Source organism: Colletotrichum scovillei, assembly GCF_011075155.1.
Source record: "Colletotrichum scovillei strain TJNH1 chromosome Unknown Contig00009, whole genome shotgun sequence".
NCBI classification, from domain to species: Eukaryota; Fungi; Ascomycota; class Sordariomycetes; order Glomerellales; family Glomerellaceae; genus Colletotrichum; species Colletotrichum scovillei.
Genome location: NW_023336267.1, coordinates 2500876 through 2519324, shown reverse-complemented (window position 1 = coordinate 2519324; position 18449 = coordinate 2500876). Strand labels below are relative to the sequence as shown.

The 18449-nt window shown below is 53.8% G+C and overlaps 4 protein-coding genes across 4 annotated transcripts; 3 read left to right on the top strand and 1 right to left on the bottom strand.

Moving 5' to 3' along the window:
• The first annotated feature begins 5403 nt into the window (after positions 1–5403).
• On the top strand, positions 5404–8055 carry HER10_EVM0004853 (chitin synthase export chaperone). The gene is made up of 5 exons (XM_035474483.1): positions 5404–6148; positions 6205–6240; positions 6331–6512; positions 6573–6666; positions 6725–8055. Exons 1-5 carry the CDS (start codon positions 6119–6121, stop codon positions 7268–7270), a joined length of 888 nt encoding a protein of 295 aa, XP_035329268.1. The 5' UTR covers positions 5404–6118; the 3' UTR covers positions 7271–8055.
• A 299-nt stretch (positions 8056–8354) lies between these two features.
• On the bottom strand, positions 8355–9880 carry HER10_EVM0000765 (cytochrome b561). Its single transcript, XM_035470533.1, has 2 exons — positions 9373–9880; positions 8355–9293 (listed from the first exon to the last, which is right to left on the bottom strand). Exons 1-2 carry the CDS (start codon positions 9503–9505, stop codon positions 8689–8691), a joined length of 738 nt encoding a protein of 245 aa, XP_035328791.1. The 5' UTR covers positions 9506–9880; the 3' UTR covers positions 8355–8688.
• Positions 9881–11466: 1586 nt separating this feature from the next.
• HER10_EVM0006438 (allantoicase) lies at positions 11467–13181 on the top strand. Its single transcript, XM_035476022.1, has 2 exons — positions 11467–11937; positions 12039–13181. The coding sequence occupies exons 1-2, from the start codon at positions 11844–11846 to the stop codon at positions 13007–13009; spliced, it is 1065 nt and encodes a 354-aa protein (XP_035329473.1). The 5' UTR covers positions 11467–11843; the 3' UTR covers positions 13010–13181.
• A 736-nt stretch (positions 13182–13917) lies between these two features.
• Positions 13918–16801, top strand: HER10_EVM0002064 (DIL domain-containing protein). Its single transcript, XM_035471790.1, has 4 exons — positions 13918–14311; positions 14403–14779; positions 14833–15231; positions 15282–16801. Exons 1-4 carry the CDS (start codon positions 14170–14172, stop codon positions 16776–16778), a joined length of 2415 nt encoding a protein of 804 aa, XP_035328936.1. The 5' UTR covers positions 13918–14169; the 3' UTR covers positions 16779–16801.
• The last annotated feature ends 1648 nt before the right edge of the window (positions 16802–18449 follow it).

The window sequence follows — 18449 nt, the reverse complement described above, 5'->3', positions numbered from 1 at the left end:
TAAGAGCGTTTGCAAGGGAAGCGACTTATATCTTCCACTGAAAATGGTTTGTCAATTGCATGGCCCGACCACAGCTCCCACCTAGATTGAGGTATCAACATATCTGGAAAAGAAATTCGACGCTCTCTTTTCCTGGCCATGGAACTGTATATTTGTATTTGCATCTACGCATGATATCCTGATCCCGCCAACCTGCTTCAATAGCTTCGGTTTTGGATTAGCGACGCCTAGGTCAAAACAGAGTACCCTCCACATGGTAGGTATCTCGGCTTGACTGACTGACAGCGCGACCGACGTCAAGGCGTTGCCAGCCTTGGAGTACAATATCCCAAAATATCCAGTTACTGGATGAGAACGAATAACAATCCCCGACCCAGCTACTCACCGAATTCATGGAGTCGAGGAGGAGGGGCTGGTAGAATACCCTCACACCAAACTCACCCATATTAAAGACAAAGACTAAATTACTCTTGAAATCTACATCTCAATTCCTGCGGAGGTAATGGCACCTGGGAGAAACACCAGCAAGCTCACTTACCAGAAAACCTGGTTTGGCACACGCCGAACTACAGCATCCATTCCCTCTGCCGCGTGAAGGGCTAAGATGCAGTAGTAGTAGCGGCTCGAGCGAGGAAACCCCCCAAAACCAGACACCGGAAAATGTTGAGAGGCAACCCAGTCGTGATTGGCCGTAGACCTGCATCCCTCTCCTTCCTTCCAAGATCTTCATGAGGTCTAGACGGTAAGCAGTGCATATCTATATCAAGAACCACAACTGCACATGACATCTCGCATGATTGGACAGGAAAGTAGGCAATGATCGACGCGAGGGACCCGACAACTCTAATTCTTTGCTTCTCAGTTACCACATTGGCGGGGCGGAACGTACGCTGCAAGAGCCATGCCCTGATTACCGAGAGAAGACATATAGGACTGAGTATAAGTCGCGCCGTTGCTGTTGGGGTTTACATTTCTTAAAGGGGACCGCGCATCACGGCGGTGATTTCCAACTATCACACGCGTACAAGCCGTGGTGCCATGGTCTACAGCCCTCCCATCGCAAAGATAACTGGCAAGGGTTTGTACGGATTGGAGTCTTGGACGCGGGTTGTGTGGTCGTCCGTCGTTGGATGCACACTGCAAGATGCACTGCCACACCCATAAATCATATGAAGAGAGAGTGGCGCAAAGTGCCGCGTCGGTGTCAAGCGCCACGACTGCGTACTGGATGCCCGAGGAAGTGGGAGGGTTGCAGTAGAATAAGTTTTGCCAGGTTCTAGAACGACTCCTTCAGCACGACCAGGATGTTCAGACGTAGATCCTTCAGTTCCGCAACCGCAATGACGAGAAACAAGACGGTCGAAGCTGATCTAACTTTGCCAACCTTCCCGCTGTTTAATTGAAGAGGTACTGTGTACGGATACTCAAAACATCTATGCACTGTTGAGAGGGGGGCGGTGTGTTATGCTCCGTGTCCGAACAAACTTCACATTGGTAGGGAGACCCTCGCTCTCGAGAGGCGGAAGCCAAGAGAGTATGGGACCCCGATGGGCATTTTGCTCCAGTCAATGACTGTCCATTTCAGCCCTTTATGCCCCCGACCGCCTTGGATCAGTGCGGCCATCTCAACCAGCAATTGGGACACATTTTTCCACCCACATGAACTTACAACCCGGCGAGCGGATGCTGAGTTGGTCAAAGATGGCTTGCTCGGTGGCGAAAAACAAGTAGCCACAACCAAGGTCTGTACGATTTGACAGATGGCAGCTGTGGGGGAGAATTTGCGGTGAACTGACGCGAGAAAGCGGTCGTGGCGCTGTACGGAGTATTGTGTTGGTTGCTGTCGAGACTACGGGGGAACCCCTGTTCCGACCTGTCGCCAGCCGAAAACTCGATCTGAGGCTAAGCCATCAAAGGCCGTATTCAGGTGGGAGTATTCGTACCGACAGACTGATAGGCGGTACATAGGCAGGTAGGTAAGACGCGTCGATCGGTCGTATCTGGTTTCTCGCATACAATTGAATGCAAAGTGGCTATTTGCAGGCCTTGCGATAGCTCAAACTTGAGCGGATGAAGAGCAGAAAAAAGGGCCGGGCGAGAAGTGCAAACTTGAGAGGCTGGGAGCTACCAAAGGTGGAGGCTAGCGGCCTTTCTGTCCCGGCTTGGTTCCGTTCGAGCCGGCCGCGGTGTGTGCGAGTGGACTACTCCCCCGGCAAGATGTGCGGGGACATCTAGTACGGATACCGACGAGTCGACAAGTCGGCAACCGGTGTAAGGTGTCTTTGGTTCTTGTTCTTCTTGGAGTTCGGGTTGAGATGACAAGACCTAAGAAGGGGTTCGCGACGCTTGTTCAGACTCCCTGCAGTTGCGGGGGCCCTATCTTTACTCAAGCGTCCAACAGAAACGGTTCAGGATGCTTCTCAATGGGCAGCGGCCGTTGGCTAGTAGACGTTGAAGGCGTGCGGCAGAGTCCAGACACGTGTGGAGGCCAAGTACCTGAGGTACCTCATGTTTTGGATCGGGTTGGCAACGGGTGGCCGGATGGCAGCGTTTGCGAGACGGCAGTTGTCACTGAAGGCCGCAGAACCAGAGGTTTGCATGGCTTTTCCCAGAACCGGCGATCGAGTTTCATCTGCTGAGAAGATTTTCTACTGCCTCAGCCTCTTCGTGCGAATTCCCTGATGCAATGTGGAAGATTTGGATCGGGCCGGGAACAAGCGAAGTTGGAGCCACACGTAGGGGACAGAGCAGCTCAGTATGTCAAGCTTGATATTTGCGGGCGGTGGTACGAATAACCAGGTTGCAGAGACGTGTTGGCAATGACTCTGGTCACTGATGAGAATTCGTAGACCATGCGTAACTACTTCGCAGTATGTGGTTCTGAGTCTGTGCTAGGACGGACGCGGGTCTCGCAAGCATTGAGTGAGTGAGTGGCGCATCTTGATTGATGAGACGGCGTACGATAAACGATGCGCTTGGTGTGGACTGATGCACGGTGCCTCTAGGTGGGTACTTTACACCTTGCAATGCCATGCGATAACCTCCAGGTTGGCGTCGATGTTGCAAAGGAATGTAGAGCACAGGCTCCAGAGTGCCTCATGCGTGGAACAGACGTCAATTCCAGCGTCACCCGTGTCTATTCGATCATGCTCTCCACCTCCCTCGACTCCTCCAGTCCTCGAGTACCTCTGGCTAGGTTGATTTGGTGACTCGGGCTAGACGCTGGCTTCTGGCGGGAGCATACTAGAATGTCTCGGCCGGTGAGGTATGGTGCAATACCTTATCATTGGACTGCGGTCGATTCTTGCTGTGGGTTCGTAGATGCGAAACAGAGCACGTGTTCGGTGAGGAGTAGTTGAAGTAGGTATACGGAGTAATACTAAAAGGAAGAGGCAGAGATGACCAGAACCAACGCCGTGACGCTTCAACGAGGCTGGATCTTGTGTGGAGCGCAGGGAGTTGGGTGTAGGGATTCAAGGTGAAGGGCCAGGCGAGTGACGATCACGGAGTTCGCGACGGCCGTGGATGGTGGAGCACAGGCATGGCGAGGGAGTGGGCCACGGCCGAGGGAGGAATTGCTTGAAAGGTGGCATATGGGTACGGAGTATAGAATCTGTAAAAGTCAACCGTGGAGGGTGAAAATGAAGGATACGTGGCGGCGAGAGTTGAAAGGGAGGTGTGAGGTTGCAGAGGGCGGCTTCCCAGCTCATCGTGCATGAAAGCCGCCAATTTGCCGACTTTATTACCAAGGCGGCGCAAGAGTCCAAGACCCAGCCAGTTCTTTCCATTTGGTTTGGGCTAGGTAAGGTAGGTACTTTAGGTAGGTACTACGTACCGTACAGTACTGCGAACCGGTACGTATTCGAAGAGGTACACGGCGATTTGGCCCCGAGATGTCGCAACGTACGATTCCGCTTGCTTTTGTCTGGTGCTGTTCAGCCGTCTCTCCCTTCTCCGTATTCTCCTCCCACGGGCGTTAGATAGACGCTGCTTGGTGAAGACCTAGGTACGCATTATGTTCTGCTTGCACCAGCACTGGCATCTAACCGAAACAGGCCAGGCGCAAAAGAATGACAACTTTGCGTGTAATCTACGGATGCCACACTAATACTACTAAGGGCCGTCCGGGAGCTCGCGAGGTCGTGGTGGTTGCCAAATCTCATGTGCGACATCAGACGAGCTGGAGCATCCTCTCCATGACTTTGCCAAATGGAAACCCGCCCTGTTCGCGCCTGGTTTTGACACATGTGCTCACGAATGCTTGTCGCGATTTCATCTGCCCAGGGCTGCTTCATTCCCTTCCTTGTCTCAACTCCTACACGGTAAGTACCATAGGTGAGTAAACGTGTACAGATGCGGCAAGAGGCCGGTGAATAAGAGCATTGGCTGCGCGACCGTGATACAGAGAGAATCGCAATAAAAAAAAAAAGAGAAGGAAAGCAGGGAGGGAGCACACCGGACTGGGGGTCGCCAAATTACACTTCCAAGGACCCGCCAGTTGTTCGCGGGCTGCCTGGAAATCTTTCGTCCCAAGTGGCCGCATCGTCCAATCATGGCGCGTGCGACTGCACCTCGGAAGCGCCAGATGGTTTAGCGTCACCGGCCAAGGGGGTGGGGAGGTACACTCACTATAATTCATCGCAGCAAAACTGGAAAATCAAACCTGCCTTTTCCTACGAAATACTCCATACGTCGACTCTCTTGACGATTGAGGTTCCGTGTGCCTCAAACCCTCTCCATCCCGGGTGGGCCAGTGGCTCAGTTTTCTTTGATGCGCCCAGCCCTGTCGCTTCAAGTTCAGGTGCCCAGTACGAATAGGGAAAGCTACCTACCTTATCCCATGAGGTTGCCATCAATCATGGAAGGTGACATAGAAGCAATGGAAAGTACTTGTTTGCTTCGCGCATAGTACTGTGAGAGCAAGAGAGGGAAGAAAACGCTCAAGAGGCTCTTCCCCCCAAACTAATCCACCTAAGATAGCTGCTCTCCAAGCGTCCAAGGCGATGGACGGCACCAGGAACTTGGAAGCAATCCCATAATACGGATACTTGAAAGGAACTTCCTCAAGGTACCTTACCTCAGCCCAGGGCCTCGCTAAGAAGGTGAGAGGCTGGCTATCTCTCCCACCTCAGGCATGAATCTCCAGGTACCGGCCTGTACCTTGTTCCTGCCTTAGCACCCCTCCTCCCTGCTTTCCTGCCAGCCTGCCAAGGTACCACCTCCACTACGAAGTTTTGTACTCCGTACCCGGGCAGTTGCCAATCCTCTCCCCTAGTCCCCCCTCGTCAATCACCCTTCGGCGCTATTACTCGAAGGGCACCGCACGAAACCTCTCTAGGACTAAACGCCTCCACTCCTTACTCACTTAGCTTATATTGTCCCACCGCCCTCTGCGCGCCGCCTCCCGACGTCCCTCACGCCTTTCCCGTCACTTTGCGCCTGCGAAACCACCTGCACCCCCAGCTGCAACCCGCCTGCATCTGCTGCCCATCGTCTTCCTCGCTGCCGTCTTACCTTACCTTAAGGCTTATCCCCAAAGCAACCGCATCCCCCAAAATTTCGGCACCAATTCAGTTTCCTCATTGCATCATCCAACGACCACTGCGTTACATTTGTCGACTGGCAGTATTGAAGGACCGACAATCCGCAAAGGGAGGAACCGAGAGGGAACAACCAGCTAGCTGTCAAGAAGACGACCAACCGTTGCCTCAAAATCAGCTGAGAAGAAAGTCGCATCGCGTCGACGGGGGAAGGATCGAAATACGAGGCTGCGAAACAGGACCCGCTTGCTCGACCAGCCACCCGACAACATATTCCTCATCTTCGCCAACTTTTGCAAACAACCATCAACCTCAATCAACTCTAAGAACGAGAGGAGCAGATCGGACTTGTAGCTACCGGCCGACCGTTACCGTTTTGCCGCCTCGCCGTTCCATGTACACCTCAACAACGCGACTCTAATACTAGTTACGCCATTCGAATCCACTCGTCCTCGAGACATTAACGCCTTTGTTCTTGTCGCCTGCAAAAGCACTTGAATTTGGGAACACTTGACGTTCAAAGGAAAGGGACACCCATTGGCACGTAGCTGTTAGTCTCGCCGCAAACGTCAGCCACAATGGGTTCAACACAGTTTGGCAATTTTTTTGTAAGTTGTGCCTACTATCTTAGACGCATACTGCGTGATGCTGACCATATTCGCAGAACTTCTGCCGAGACTCAACACTACCCGTCTGCAATGTATGTTGAATTCTTGATCGACATCTCGCGATATGCATCTGACGAGCTTTCGCGAGCTTCGGCAACCTGAACTAACCGATTCTTCCTCAGGTGCTGTCCGACAGCCATAGTCAATCTGGCCCGTGGGACCAATGCGTGTTGAAGGGTATCTCCCTCAGCGGAGGCCGCAAGCTGGGAAATCTCGGCTCAATTCTCATTGCCGCCCTTGCTATTGTCGTGACACTTTTTCTATTGCTGCGGTCTGAGCGCAAGAAGGCTGCAGTAGGTCGGAGGTAAGCCCGTGACGTCGCTCAAGCATTGCGCACGACCGGCAAGCTAACCTTGACGCACAGGGAAATGCAATTGTTCCTTGTCAGCTTTATCATTATTGAAATATGCGAGATCTTTACCGTTGGAGACTTTCCATTGGCGGAAAACGTTCGAATCGTTAGTTTCCCAGTTGAGGCTCCAGCTTTTGGGAGCAATTATCCTGACTGACGTATAGGCTTTTACCGGAATTCATCTCGGTATGATTATTGCATCGACCTGGATCCTCATGCTTAACGCGGTCGTTGGCTATCAAATCGTCGACGATGGAACGCCCATGTCCATGGGCCTGATCATTGCCTCCGCCACTATCCTCTTGGGCGGTACACTTTACATCACGCTCGATACCGGCTTCAAGTGGACGGGTTACTGGGACTCTTCGTACACCGCGCCAAACCGCCATATTGCTCTCTACGTCTTGTACCAGCTTGCGCCGCTAATTTTCCTTGTTGCGTTTTTCGTTCTCGAAGCTATCCTCGTCGTTCGGGTTCTCGGCGAGATGCGGCCGATGATCTACTTGACGGCAGCCTTGCTCCTCTTTGCCATTGGTCAGATCTTCAACTACGTCGTGAGCTCTCACATCTGCAATGGCACCAATGGTGCGATTGACGGCGCGCTATTCGAGACCTTGTTCACCCTGCTTGCTGTCGTGGCAGTCTGGGTGTTCTGGTCTAGCATCACCGAGGATGATTGGCCCATGCCTGTCGGAACCACCTTCCCCTAGAAAGGAGGCCGCTCTACTATCAAAGGGGAAAACGGTATGATGAGACCGTACGCAAAAAATTGGTCGAGCACTTGAACAGCGAAGTCCGCGCGACAATGTGGCTGCTTCTTACTTGCAAAGCAGCGATGGCCAGGCAGCATGTCTGGGGTCACCATTCATGCCCTAGCAGCGAGTCCGGCTATCCTCGATGTCACGCCATGCCTAGCTGTGTCTTTCCGTTATGGAGATACGGTCACCAGCCGCCTTCCACCAGGCCATACAGCAGCGAACAGACGACGATGCGCGAGGTTGAGCTAGTGGCATGGAGCCCACGAAGATGCACAATATGGCTGCACCCATAATCGATCCTGGAGACACCCATGTCTACTCTGGATATTTTCTTTACACTCTTTAGCACCGCCGAACCCAAATACTCGAACGACGTGCACGAATTTTGAATACCGAGAGCATGCGATAAGACACATGCTGAATATTTCATAATTTCAATCTCACCAAATCCTGAGAGATTTGGAATGGTAATGAGACGAAGTGCTGCGTCGGCAGTATAAATCAGCGGAGAAGGAGAGGGGAGATGCCTTTGGGGCATTATGACGTTTGGAAGAGGATTTTATGCTTGAAAAGCGCAGATGCATGAGACGATGAATGGACGCGCGAGACGTCTCGTCTTGTTTGTACAGCGTGTTGATTTTGATATTCTACGTATTGGCGGACAGTATACCCCAGAGGAGCGACTAATGTATATGAAAGTCGAATGATGGAATTGACAGATGAATGGTTTACTCTACAAGTTTTTGTCTGAAATGTCGTAATTATCTCTGTATAAGTTGTAAGCGCACCACACGCCCGCAACGTTTTGCTAAGGCCAGACATAATCATTCCCAACAGTCAAATCGCTGTGATATCTGCATAGTCGATCTCGTTGGTCATGCAATGATATACTGCCCAGTATTCAGCTCCTATGGGGACTGAGTAACCATCGACGTCTCCAAAGTCCTTCCGCATGCCGCTGGCCAACCTTGGCTTTCTGATGAGGCGGTGGGAATATTCTCAATGGCGTCTAGGTAGACATGCGATGTTGAACAGACGGAGGTTAGGTAAAGAATCAAATGATCACTACGCAACTGGCAAACGCTACGAGATAATTCCACAGATTACTAACGACGCCTGACAGCGACAGACCCCTGCGACTTGATCCCATAATGTGAATTCTCAAAAAGCCACACCTATAAAGCAAACGCTTATGCGATCTTGACTTTGACCAAATTGCAAAACTACCCGTTCCCTTCAGTTTAGCTTTGCCGGTATCCCTTTCCTCTCTCCTCGTTCATTGTTTGAGGCGAACTAATCTAGGTCAAAGTGACTTGCGAAGACCGGCATCCATATTGAGCCGGTACCAATGAAGCCAACTCCCGCCAGATTCAAGACGACAATCCAAGCTTCTGCTTTTGCACGCGCGGGATGATACCCACGAGGATCAAGAGAGAAGTTACGACGACAGCCCAGAGCTTCAGCTTCAATACATTATAGTTGAAACCGGTGTCAATGGCTGTCGCGGCCGTCACGAGTAGAAGCACAAGAACGACGTAGCCGCTCCAGCGGTGGTACTTCCAGATTGATTTGGCGGTATCCTCGCCCCCGTACAACTTCGGGGTAGCCCACATTGTGAAGCCGACAATGTACTGCAATAAGAGGATGATGGAGACGGTGACGCCTAGGTAGCCATGAACGGAGTGGAAGTGGGAGTCTGGGCCCTGCAGATACTTGTTGTACTCGATGATGCCGACGCCGGCGACAAGGAAGAGGAAGGCGAGCAGGTTAAGGCCGGCGTGGACGCGCTGGCCGACGCGCTTCTGCTCAGGAGTGTGCGTCGGCTGCAGCGAGAGGATCGACTGGGTGAGGGTGAAGATGGCGAGACTCTGCGCGAGCGGGTGGCCAGAAAAGAGGATTACGTCCTTCGTCAGCACGGCGGCCCAGATCATGGCAACGAAGATGACGGCGCCGAATTGGGCGATGATGCCGGTGCCTGCGAAGGTTTACAAATCAGCAGCCACCCGGGAAACCTCAAAGGGAGACGGGCTGTGGCTGGAGGGAAAGCATCATACCGATAATGAGGTTCCTGGCGATGAATTCACCCGGTTCCTGCTGGGCGTCGCCAGGTCGACCGAGAAGAGGCTCGAACTCGTTGTCGCCATCGCCTCGTGGGGGTGGTTCTGGAAGCCCTGTGGCAGAAGACATGATCGTTGGTGTAGTGGTGGTTGTCGTTGTTGCTGGGAGTTGCAAAGAGGGCCTCGGGGAATGGGTCTCGGGGAATGCGTTGTATTTCTAGGAGCGAGGGCGCAAAGCTACGACAAATCTACTCTCGATTGTCGCAACAGGAATTGCGATTGTCGTGAGCACTCGGAGTCAGTAAGGATGAAGAGATCAAGTTGGGACAAGCACACAGGGCGGTGTCGAAGTATGGCCTAATTGCCGTGATCACTGCGGGCCGGGTTTGGAAGGAGGAGAAGGAAGATGAGGGAAGGGACGGCATTTTGGCGGTCGGAGAAGGTACAGAGAAGTCGTCGATGGCGGCATCGATGACGGCGAGGTTGTCTCGAGCTGTGACCTATCGGAGGCCGTGTATTTCGGATTGAGCAGTGGTTGCAGGGGGTGATTGCAGGGAACGGTGCGCTAAACGTTGCAGGTGGGGTAAGGTCGGTAACCTGCCGCTACCGGTGCGTTGCTGTAGAATTCGGGGTTAGGATACGTACCATGCTGGTATAAGCACCAGAAGCACAAACCAGGCAACCGCTAACATCGATCTCACCCACCATCCCGCACGCAGATGGCCACCTCATTGCGCACAAAAGACGCTAAGGACGGTTGCTCTCAAGCTTTCCCCCAGCATGGACCGGCTCGCATTGTTGTTGCCATTTAGTCGTCTATGCATTCGTCTGCAGGAGGTGCGTAAGTTCGGCTTCTGTCTGAGTGATGACTGTTGCTCCCGTAGATGAATCGAGGACCACGACGCTCTTTCAGCGATCTCGAGGCGAAGAAGAGGTAGAAAAGGTCAACCCCAGTTCATGGCGGGTCGGGTAGGTCCAACGGTCTCCCATCTGCCAATGACGAGAGTTATGAGGATGATACGGTATACCTATGCGAGGTGTGCTCGCGAATTGGACCTCGCGTCGAAAATCACTGCCTTGTCTTGGTCCCATTGCAGTAGACAGACAACCTGACAACCTGGAAGCGCAGGTAGTGTGCGTGTCATCTATCCCACGAAAGGTGTGGAAGGAAGTGCTGGTGTCGGTGATGACCCCTCAAGCGACCTTTCTTACCAACTACCTACATATTCACGACAGCATTTGCCCTTGCTGGTGTATTCCAAGGCTGGCTACCTCCCACGTGATGGACCGAGGGGTACCTCTTACTCTCCGTCGCTTCTCTTCCTCGATTGTTCCTAGCCGCAATATGCGACACCCTCCCGAGCGAGCAGCAGCAGCATCTTCCCGTGATGGATGACCCTGCCGACGACGATGATGGTTGCCGGAGCGCTCAATGCCATATCTTATCAGATCCCCAAAGTCATGGGGTGATCGATGTTTGAAGTGTTGTAGACTTTGATGTTGCAGGCTGCCACTTAAGTACATGTACACGTACACATATACACACCGGCATAAAGTAAAGATGGAAGCAGACAGAGGGTCATGCAGACACGAAAACAGGAAGAGGGGCATGGTTCCACCTACATACAATTCTATGTGTACACAAACTGCCAGTACTTATACACGGACCCAAAGATCGGAGAGTCTTCCGAATGGTGGCATCTCAGAGCCTCCCGTGCGGCCTTGGCTCGCATGTCGGCTTCCACCGCGTACCTCATCGTCCCCAATTTCTCGGCGCCAGTTCTACCAGGAGCCTTCCGTCCCGCCCCGCCGACCGAATAGCGGGGTTCGCACCGTCACACTGGACTCACGGGCGCTCAGTGCCACTCGAACTGGGCCGATGGGATTGCGGGGGAAAAAGCAGCAAACCTGTGTGTCACTGTGGTCACTGTGAACGGGAAAAGTCGCAGATTGGTCCGCCGTCTGGCTGTTAGCCCAAGGTACCTAGGTAAGGCACGTTAATTACCTGATTCAATCGAATCATTACGCCTTTTTTCTGCTTATCGCGCCCCGCGCCGTGACTGCCCGCTGGCCGCCGGCCGCCATTAACCCCTCCAAACCCCTCCAATGCGGCCGTCAGCTGTGGCCGCCCGACCTCGGAACTGGCCGCTCGGCGTAGATTCCACGTCCAGTCGGGTGCTTGAAGAACAATGAGAGAAGGGGGCGAGCGAGGCGCCGAACGGCCAAAGCCCATGACTCTTGCGCGAGGCTTTTACTTCTCCTCATCCGACAAACATTCACTTTCACTTTCATCTCACACCTCTCATCCTCTTCCATTCACTCAGTCTACGTTTTGCAAACCCCAAGTTGTGATACCATCTATCTAGATATCCTCACAGAACTCAAATCTTGAGTGAAACTCTGACCCCGCGCCCGACGTACTCTGCCCCTCTTCAATTCTCTCGATACCACGCATTTCGACCTTCATCATGGCTAGCGAACAAGAATACACCCTCGAGCAGGTCAAGGCTTCCAGAGTCGCCTCAGATGACATTGACACAACATTCCGCTCAAGCAGCATTGGTAAGCAATGAGTGAGACGCCTCATCGTCCACGCCACCTCGTACACACACATACGACAACCTTGTCATGACAAAGAAACAAAAACTGAACCTTCCCTTTAGACTTGATCTCTGCTGCCCTGGGTGGAAAGATTCTCGCCTTCTCAGATGAATGGTTCGCCGAGGCCACCAACTTGTTGACGCCAACCGCGCCCATCAGGCAACCGGGAAAGATGGTCTACACCGGCGCCTGGTACGACGGCTGGGAGACCAGGCGTCACAACACGGAGCCCTTTGACTGGGTCATTGTCCGTCTTGGTGTTGCGTCCGGCACTGTCGAGGGTGTCGAGGTCGACACCGCCTTCTTCTCTGGTAACCACGCCCCCTCAATCTCGGTGGAGGGCTGCTTCAACCTCAACGACGACGAGGTCGTCTCATGGAAGGGCGGCAGGGGCCAGTGGGAGACGATTCTCGGCAACGAAGAGTGTGGCCCGTCGCAGCGCTTCGGATGGAAGCTGGCCGAGCCCAAGCAGAAGCAGTACACTCACGTCCGCCTGAACATGTACCCGGATGGTGGTATTGCCAGATTCCGTCTCTTTGGCCACGCCGTGCCCGTCTTCCCCGACGACAAGGAGGCCATCTTCGACCTGGCTGCCGCGCAGAACGGCGGCGTCGCCATCTCCTGCAGCGACCAGCACTTTGGCACCAAGGACAACCTCCTGCTGCCTGGCCGCGGTAAGGACATGGGAGACGGATGGGAGACGGCCAGATCGCGCAGCAAGGGCCACGTCGACTGGACCATTATCCGTCTCGGCGCTCCCGGTTACGTGCAGAACGTCGTTGTCGACACGGCGCACTTCCGCGGCAATTTCCCGCAAAAGTCAAAGATTGATGCCATCTCGTGGACCGAGAGCGGTGAGCCGGGTGCGGACGCCGCCGGCTGGACGGAGATTGTGGCGCCTAGCAAGTGCGGTCCGGACGCGGAGCACGAGTTCCCCAGCGCCGTCAAGGACAAGGCATTCACACACGTCAAGATCACCATTATTCCGGATGGCGGAGTGAAGAGACTGCGCGTCTTTGGCAAGAGAGCATAGACGTTGCGCGGTGAGAACAAGAGCTAGCTACGTATTCTGTGTCTGGATCCCACGAACAGGGTTTACAAGCATGGAAGCATAGGCCGCGAAGGAGTAAAAGGCAAAACCAAAACCAAATACGAGGATAGATAAACAAATCTCAAAGAAAAAATTGAAATAAGCGAATAAGGGGTAAACTTCATGCCAGGACCTACCTTGCTTCCTTGCGTCTGTGTGAGTGTACCTGCAACCGGTCTTTAAGTGATTTGGCCGTGCTGGCTAATCATAAGGGGCATTGGCCAGAAGAGAGATGAAGGGGTCAGCCTCAAGGCATTTCTACTATTCTTAGGCATCTCTACCGCAATGGGGGTTGAAGATGAGTACATTACATAGCAAACCGACGGCAGGTATATTATGTATATTTTACCTCAGGGTAATGGTGCCGAGGAGGGGTTCTCAACTTGACAGGAGAGAGCGATCTTCAGTTGGTAAAGTTCCGTCAGGGGAAGCTTGCTGGGACATTGCACAGCCAGGGCATGCACGGTCCATACGTAAGGTAAGGTCCTCTTCTGCAGTAAGGTACCTAAGGTAGTACCTTACTCTGGCACTGGTTGGAGTCAGGCGGGGAAGCTTCCTTCAGCATTGCTGTTCAGGCAGTGGATGAGATGTGAGGTAGGTAGCACGGTAGGCACGGATGGGTGCCCGCCGTAATCAATTAGTGACATCAACAGCCCGATCGCCCGTCGTTCATCTACCTGAACTTGGCCCCGTTGGCGTGGACCGTTGCGGGACTCGGGTACCGAGAGTCCTTTCCTATGGGACAGGACTGGGTCCGGGACTGGGCACACAGCACACAGCACACAGCACACAGCACACAGCACACACAACTGGACCAAGTGGATTGGACACGGAACAACACTTCGACATCACACGACAGTAGCGGCGCCGAGCGCTATTTCGTTCCTGTTCAACTACCTACCTTTACTTCAACTACTTATCCAGTGCTGGGAGACAGACCTCGCCCGACATCACAGCTTTTTTGGGAGCCACGAAACTTTCCGTGCGCCGTTTCCCACAAACACCCGGCCCGCATCTTACCTCGAAACTCGCGCCGCATTAAACAATACCCTCGGCCGACTCATTAATGCCTACCGGGCCTCCTGGTTGCCCCTCCTCCCACCATGGACTTCGAGGACGCTAGTGGTGGTTTCGGCGACAAGAAGCCACGCCCACTGCCAGACGACCTGCCCAAGTCTCTCAACGACCGCAGTCGCCGTCCCGTCGAGTTGGTTCCAGAGACGGAGATGTATGATGGATGGCAAGGTTAGTTGAGGTTCCCACGTCATCCGCACACTGCCCACGAGACCGAAGAGGGGGAGCATCGCATACTGACGCCGTCCAACACATCACATAGGACAATCGCAATTCCTGACCACACCTGTCCTTGCAAAGCCCCTCAACTTTGGCGACCTGAGCCTGGACGATCGCACCTATGACGAGGACATCACAGCAGGCCCCAAGAACAGCGACGCGCGCCTCATGGAGATGATTGCCGCACAAGCCGCCCACCGGGTTGGGCCCGGCTTCGACGACGAAGAAACAATACTGTCAAACGAAAAGTTGTCCGAGGATGAGAAGAAGGACTCGCTTCAGAGAGCTCTGAACATGGCTGCCAGCAATGGCGACGTCGAGAGGGTCAGCAGCATCGTGAGCGGCAAGGCAAAGGCTTACGTCGATATCAATGCGCCGGACGAAGACGGAACCCCGCCACTGATATATGCAAGCTGTTTTGTAGGTTATCGCTTGATGGAGGGGGAGAAGTGCTATCGCTGACTCGGATTCAGGGCCACGAGGGTGTCGTGCAAGCGCTCATCGACGCTGGCGCGGACGTCGACAAGCAAGACCGAAATCAGTGGAGCGCTCTTATGTGGGCGATGACGAATAGGCATAAGAGCATCGCCAAGACTCTCCTCGACAACGGTGCTTCGGCCGAACAAAAGACGTCGTCTGGCCGGACAGCCTTCGACTTCGTCCCTCCCGACAGCGACATGTCCTTCTACCTACACGATAGCGGCTACAACATTGGAAATGCTGGTACCGACGACTTCTACAACCCTGGCTTTTCACAGGATCGGTTCGAGGAAGAAATGGCCGAGAATGAATTGCGGAGACGGATGATGATGGACAGCGCCCGAGATCTTGAGGTTGACTTGGGCAATGTCGGCATGGACGACCAGCCAGAGGTAAGCTACGGCCGGGCACATGTCAAAAGTCTATATGCTGACGTGCGCAGAACTCCGAGGAGCTCGAGGAAGAGCAACCAGAGTTCGAATGGTCTCGCTGTCTTCACGACCAGATGTTTGTTTTCCAGGAACACGAGCTCGACCGCATTCTCGACATTATCATTACGAATATGACGCCCCAGCGATCACCGGCACAAAAGCCTGTACCGGCGAACATGATTTTCTTAAGCGCACGATATGCACACTACCACTCCAGCCCCGACCTCCTAGCCAAGCTCATGATTTCGGCCATGGACAAGATCAACGACGTAGTCGAACAGTATCAGTGGGACATGACGATACTGGCCTTCTGGATATCAAATGCCACTTTGTTGCTTCACTACCTGAAGAAAGACGCCGGGCTCGTGGAGGCCACGGTCGAGTTCCAGGCTCAGCTGTCCGAGCTCATCAACGAGATATTCATCCTCATCGTGCGGGACGCCGAGAGGCGCTTAGACAAGGTGCTTGACGCAGCGATGCTAGACCACGAAACCATCCCAGGCTTCGAAGACATTGCGTTCCAGAACGAGTGGAGGATCTTCAAACGAAAAGCACAAGTCAAGGAAGAGCCCATGGAGAAGCGCTTCCGACCCCCTTCCCCAAAGCAACGGGCGAAGCCTGCTCCGCGCAACGTCACTTCACTACTCTCATCCACCTTGTTTGTTCTTGATCTTTATGATATCCACTCAGTTATTACGGCGCAAATCATCTCTCAACTTCTCTACTGGCTGGGGGCAGAGCTCTTCAACCGCATCATGTCCAACCGAAAGTACTTGGCTCGGACGAAAGCGATGCAAATCCGCATGAACGTGTCGACACTGGAGGACTGGGCTAGGACCAATAACCGCCAACCAGAACACTACGAAGGAGGCGAGACAAAGTCCTCGGGCGAGACGACCATAGACGCTGCGAGGCGGCACATGGCCCCCGTCATTCAGCTGCTTCAATGGCTACAGTGCTTCTCTTCACTAGGCGCCGACGACCTCGAGGCCTTGGTCGGCACCCTGCAGCAGTTGAAGAGGTTGAGCCCGCAGCAGCTCATACATGCGGCTTCTCATTACAGGCCGGAGGTTGGCGAAAAGGGGTTGCCTAAGAGCGCTCTCAAGTATCTCAACGCAATCCAGGCAGAGCATGTTCGGAGGAAGGAGGATCGCAAGAGCAGCGCACCGTCAACACCGATCAAGACGAAGCCCGCAAACGGCGGCATAGGGGGAACGCCTGGAAGCCAGACGGCGGCAAAGACGCCAGGAGCTGACGAGAGTGACGAAGAAGAGGACGACGCGCCGGAGAACCTGCTCATGGACCCGGCCATGATGCTACCCTTCATTCTGCCATCAGTCACGGATATGCTAGTCTCCTACGGCGCTGGTTTCGGCGGTGTCAACAAAGAGAGGGCACGCAAATATATCCCTACGGTACCGCCCGAGTTCCTGTCGAAGCTCGAAGCTAGCGGCGCGCGGAAGGGCCCGATGTTTAGTGAGAAGGACTGGGAGAACGAAGAGGTCTGAAGAGAGAGAGAGAGAGAGAGAGAGAGAGAGAGAGAGAGAGAGAGAGAGAGAGAGAGAGAGAGAGTGAGAGAGTGAGAGAGTGAGAGGCAAGCTTTCCAGGGGCGGATAAAGTATATGAGTAATGGGAATCAGCATTCGACGTTCAACGGGTTGTCCCATCAAGCGCCACGGCGCAGAACACCACACAGCATTAGGGGCATTGGTGTGAAGAGTCGAGCTCCGAGCCTTTCCAGGACATGATAGCAAGTAAGGCAAAAAGATCCCGATAAGCATAGCGTTTGATTGATTCGACGGGGGCAGACGGACGATGCAAGGGGAAGCAAGTAGGGTCCACTGCGATATTGTGATAGTCCCTGAGGGGAGCACGTCGCGTACGAGGGGATTCCATGCGATGGAGGAGGTCATGGTACGGAGTAACAGCACGTGCTGGGCTGTCTGTAGGTAGAAGAGCTCAGCGATGGGAGTAGAGAATATCCAATCTATTCTCAAGACAATTGGTCCATCTGTTCTCCTCCCGTTCTCGTTGACTCATACTGTATTGTGCTGGCTTTGGAGAAGATAGCCCCCCCCCCCCCCCACTCTACCCTTAGGTTTGCGCTGTTCGTGGGCAAAGCGGGGAGCATGGAGAAGGGGTCTTCACTGAAGAGGGGAGAAATGCAGGCACGCGGATTTTGCCCTGCGAATAATTCGTCCGAGTCGGCGGTTCCCCCGCGAGTCTGACTTGAGCCACGTCGACGGAGCACAAGAGGAGTCACGAGAGGTTTTCGAGATCCACGATGGAGAGCCGCGGTTCAAGTTCACTTCCTCTACTTTGACGTGGTATGGAGAACCGAGGCGCTTACAGATTATTCAGGGCAGAACTTTTTTTGGCTGCTGTACGATTACACTAGGTGGCCTTCTGTGGACCGTGGAACGAACATCCCGTGTTGGCCCTGTGTGGGACGACCCAGTGACACGGAAAAGGGGGGGCAAGCGCCTAGGGTACCTAGGGAAGGAGGTGGTGCGGAGGACCCTGAAGTTCGAATTGGAGAGGGGCGAGAGGGGGAGGGGGAGGGGAGGTGGTGAAGTCGAACCCGATGCGTCCGTAGCAAATGTCTCGGATCCCTCCGACTAGAATTGTACCTACCTAGCATTCGTTCCAATCAGTGAAGTAGGTATTGGAATCAATCACCCATTGGCTGGGCCTCGTCGTGGAAAGTGTCACTCGCGGACTACCTAGGATGTGCCACGTCAGATCTTTGTTCCTGGCGCCGTGCTGGGCCTGGCTGGCAGAGTATCCGTACACTGCACCACTGCACCTATCCCTCTCGAGAGAAGCGGGCGGGCAGGCAGGCAGACGGGCTCTCCAAGAAAAAAGTTGACGAAAAAAGTGTTGGAACGCAAACGCTGTTGGGTGCCTGGCTCTGTGTGATTTGCCAACTGGTCGAGATGTGCTTCGTGGGACAAACCGGTGAACCGCATGGATAGAGCCGGTCGGGAAGTTTCCGTTTGCTTCCGAAAGGTCTGGATCTGTTGTTTATTGCTGTATGGGGCGCGAAGGCGTGACATGTTTTGATCCCGTTGCATTTTGGAGTGATTTGTCCGGGGATCGGAGAGGAGAGGGGAAAGGTCTCGAAGCTCAGCTCGAGCGATATTGCGCATTCTTGGGAATCGATTTGCTTTGCATCCCCC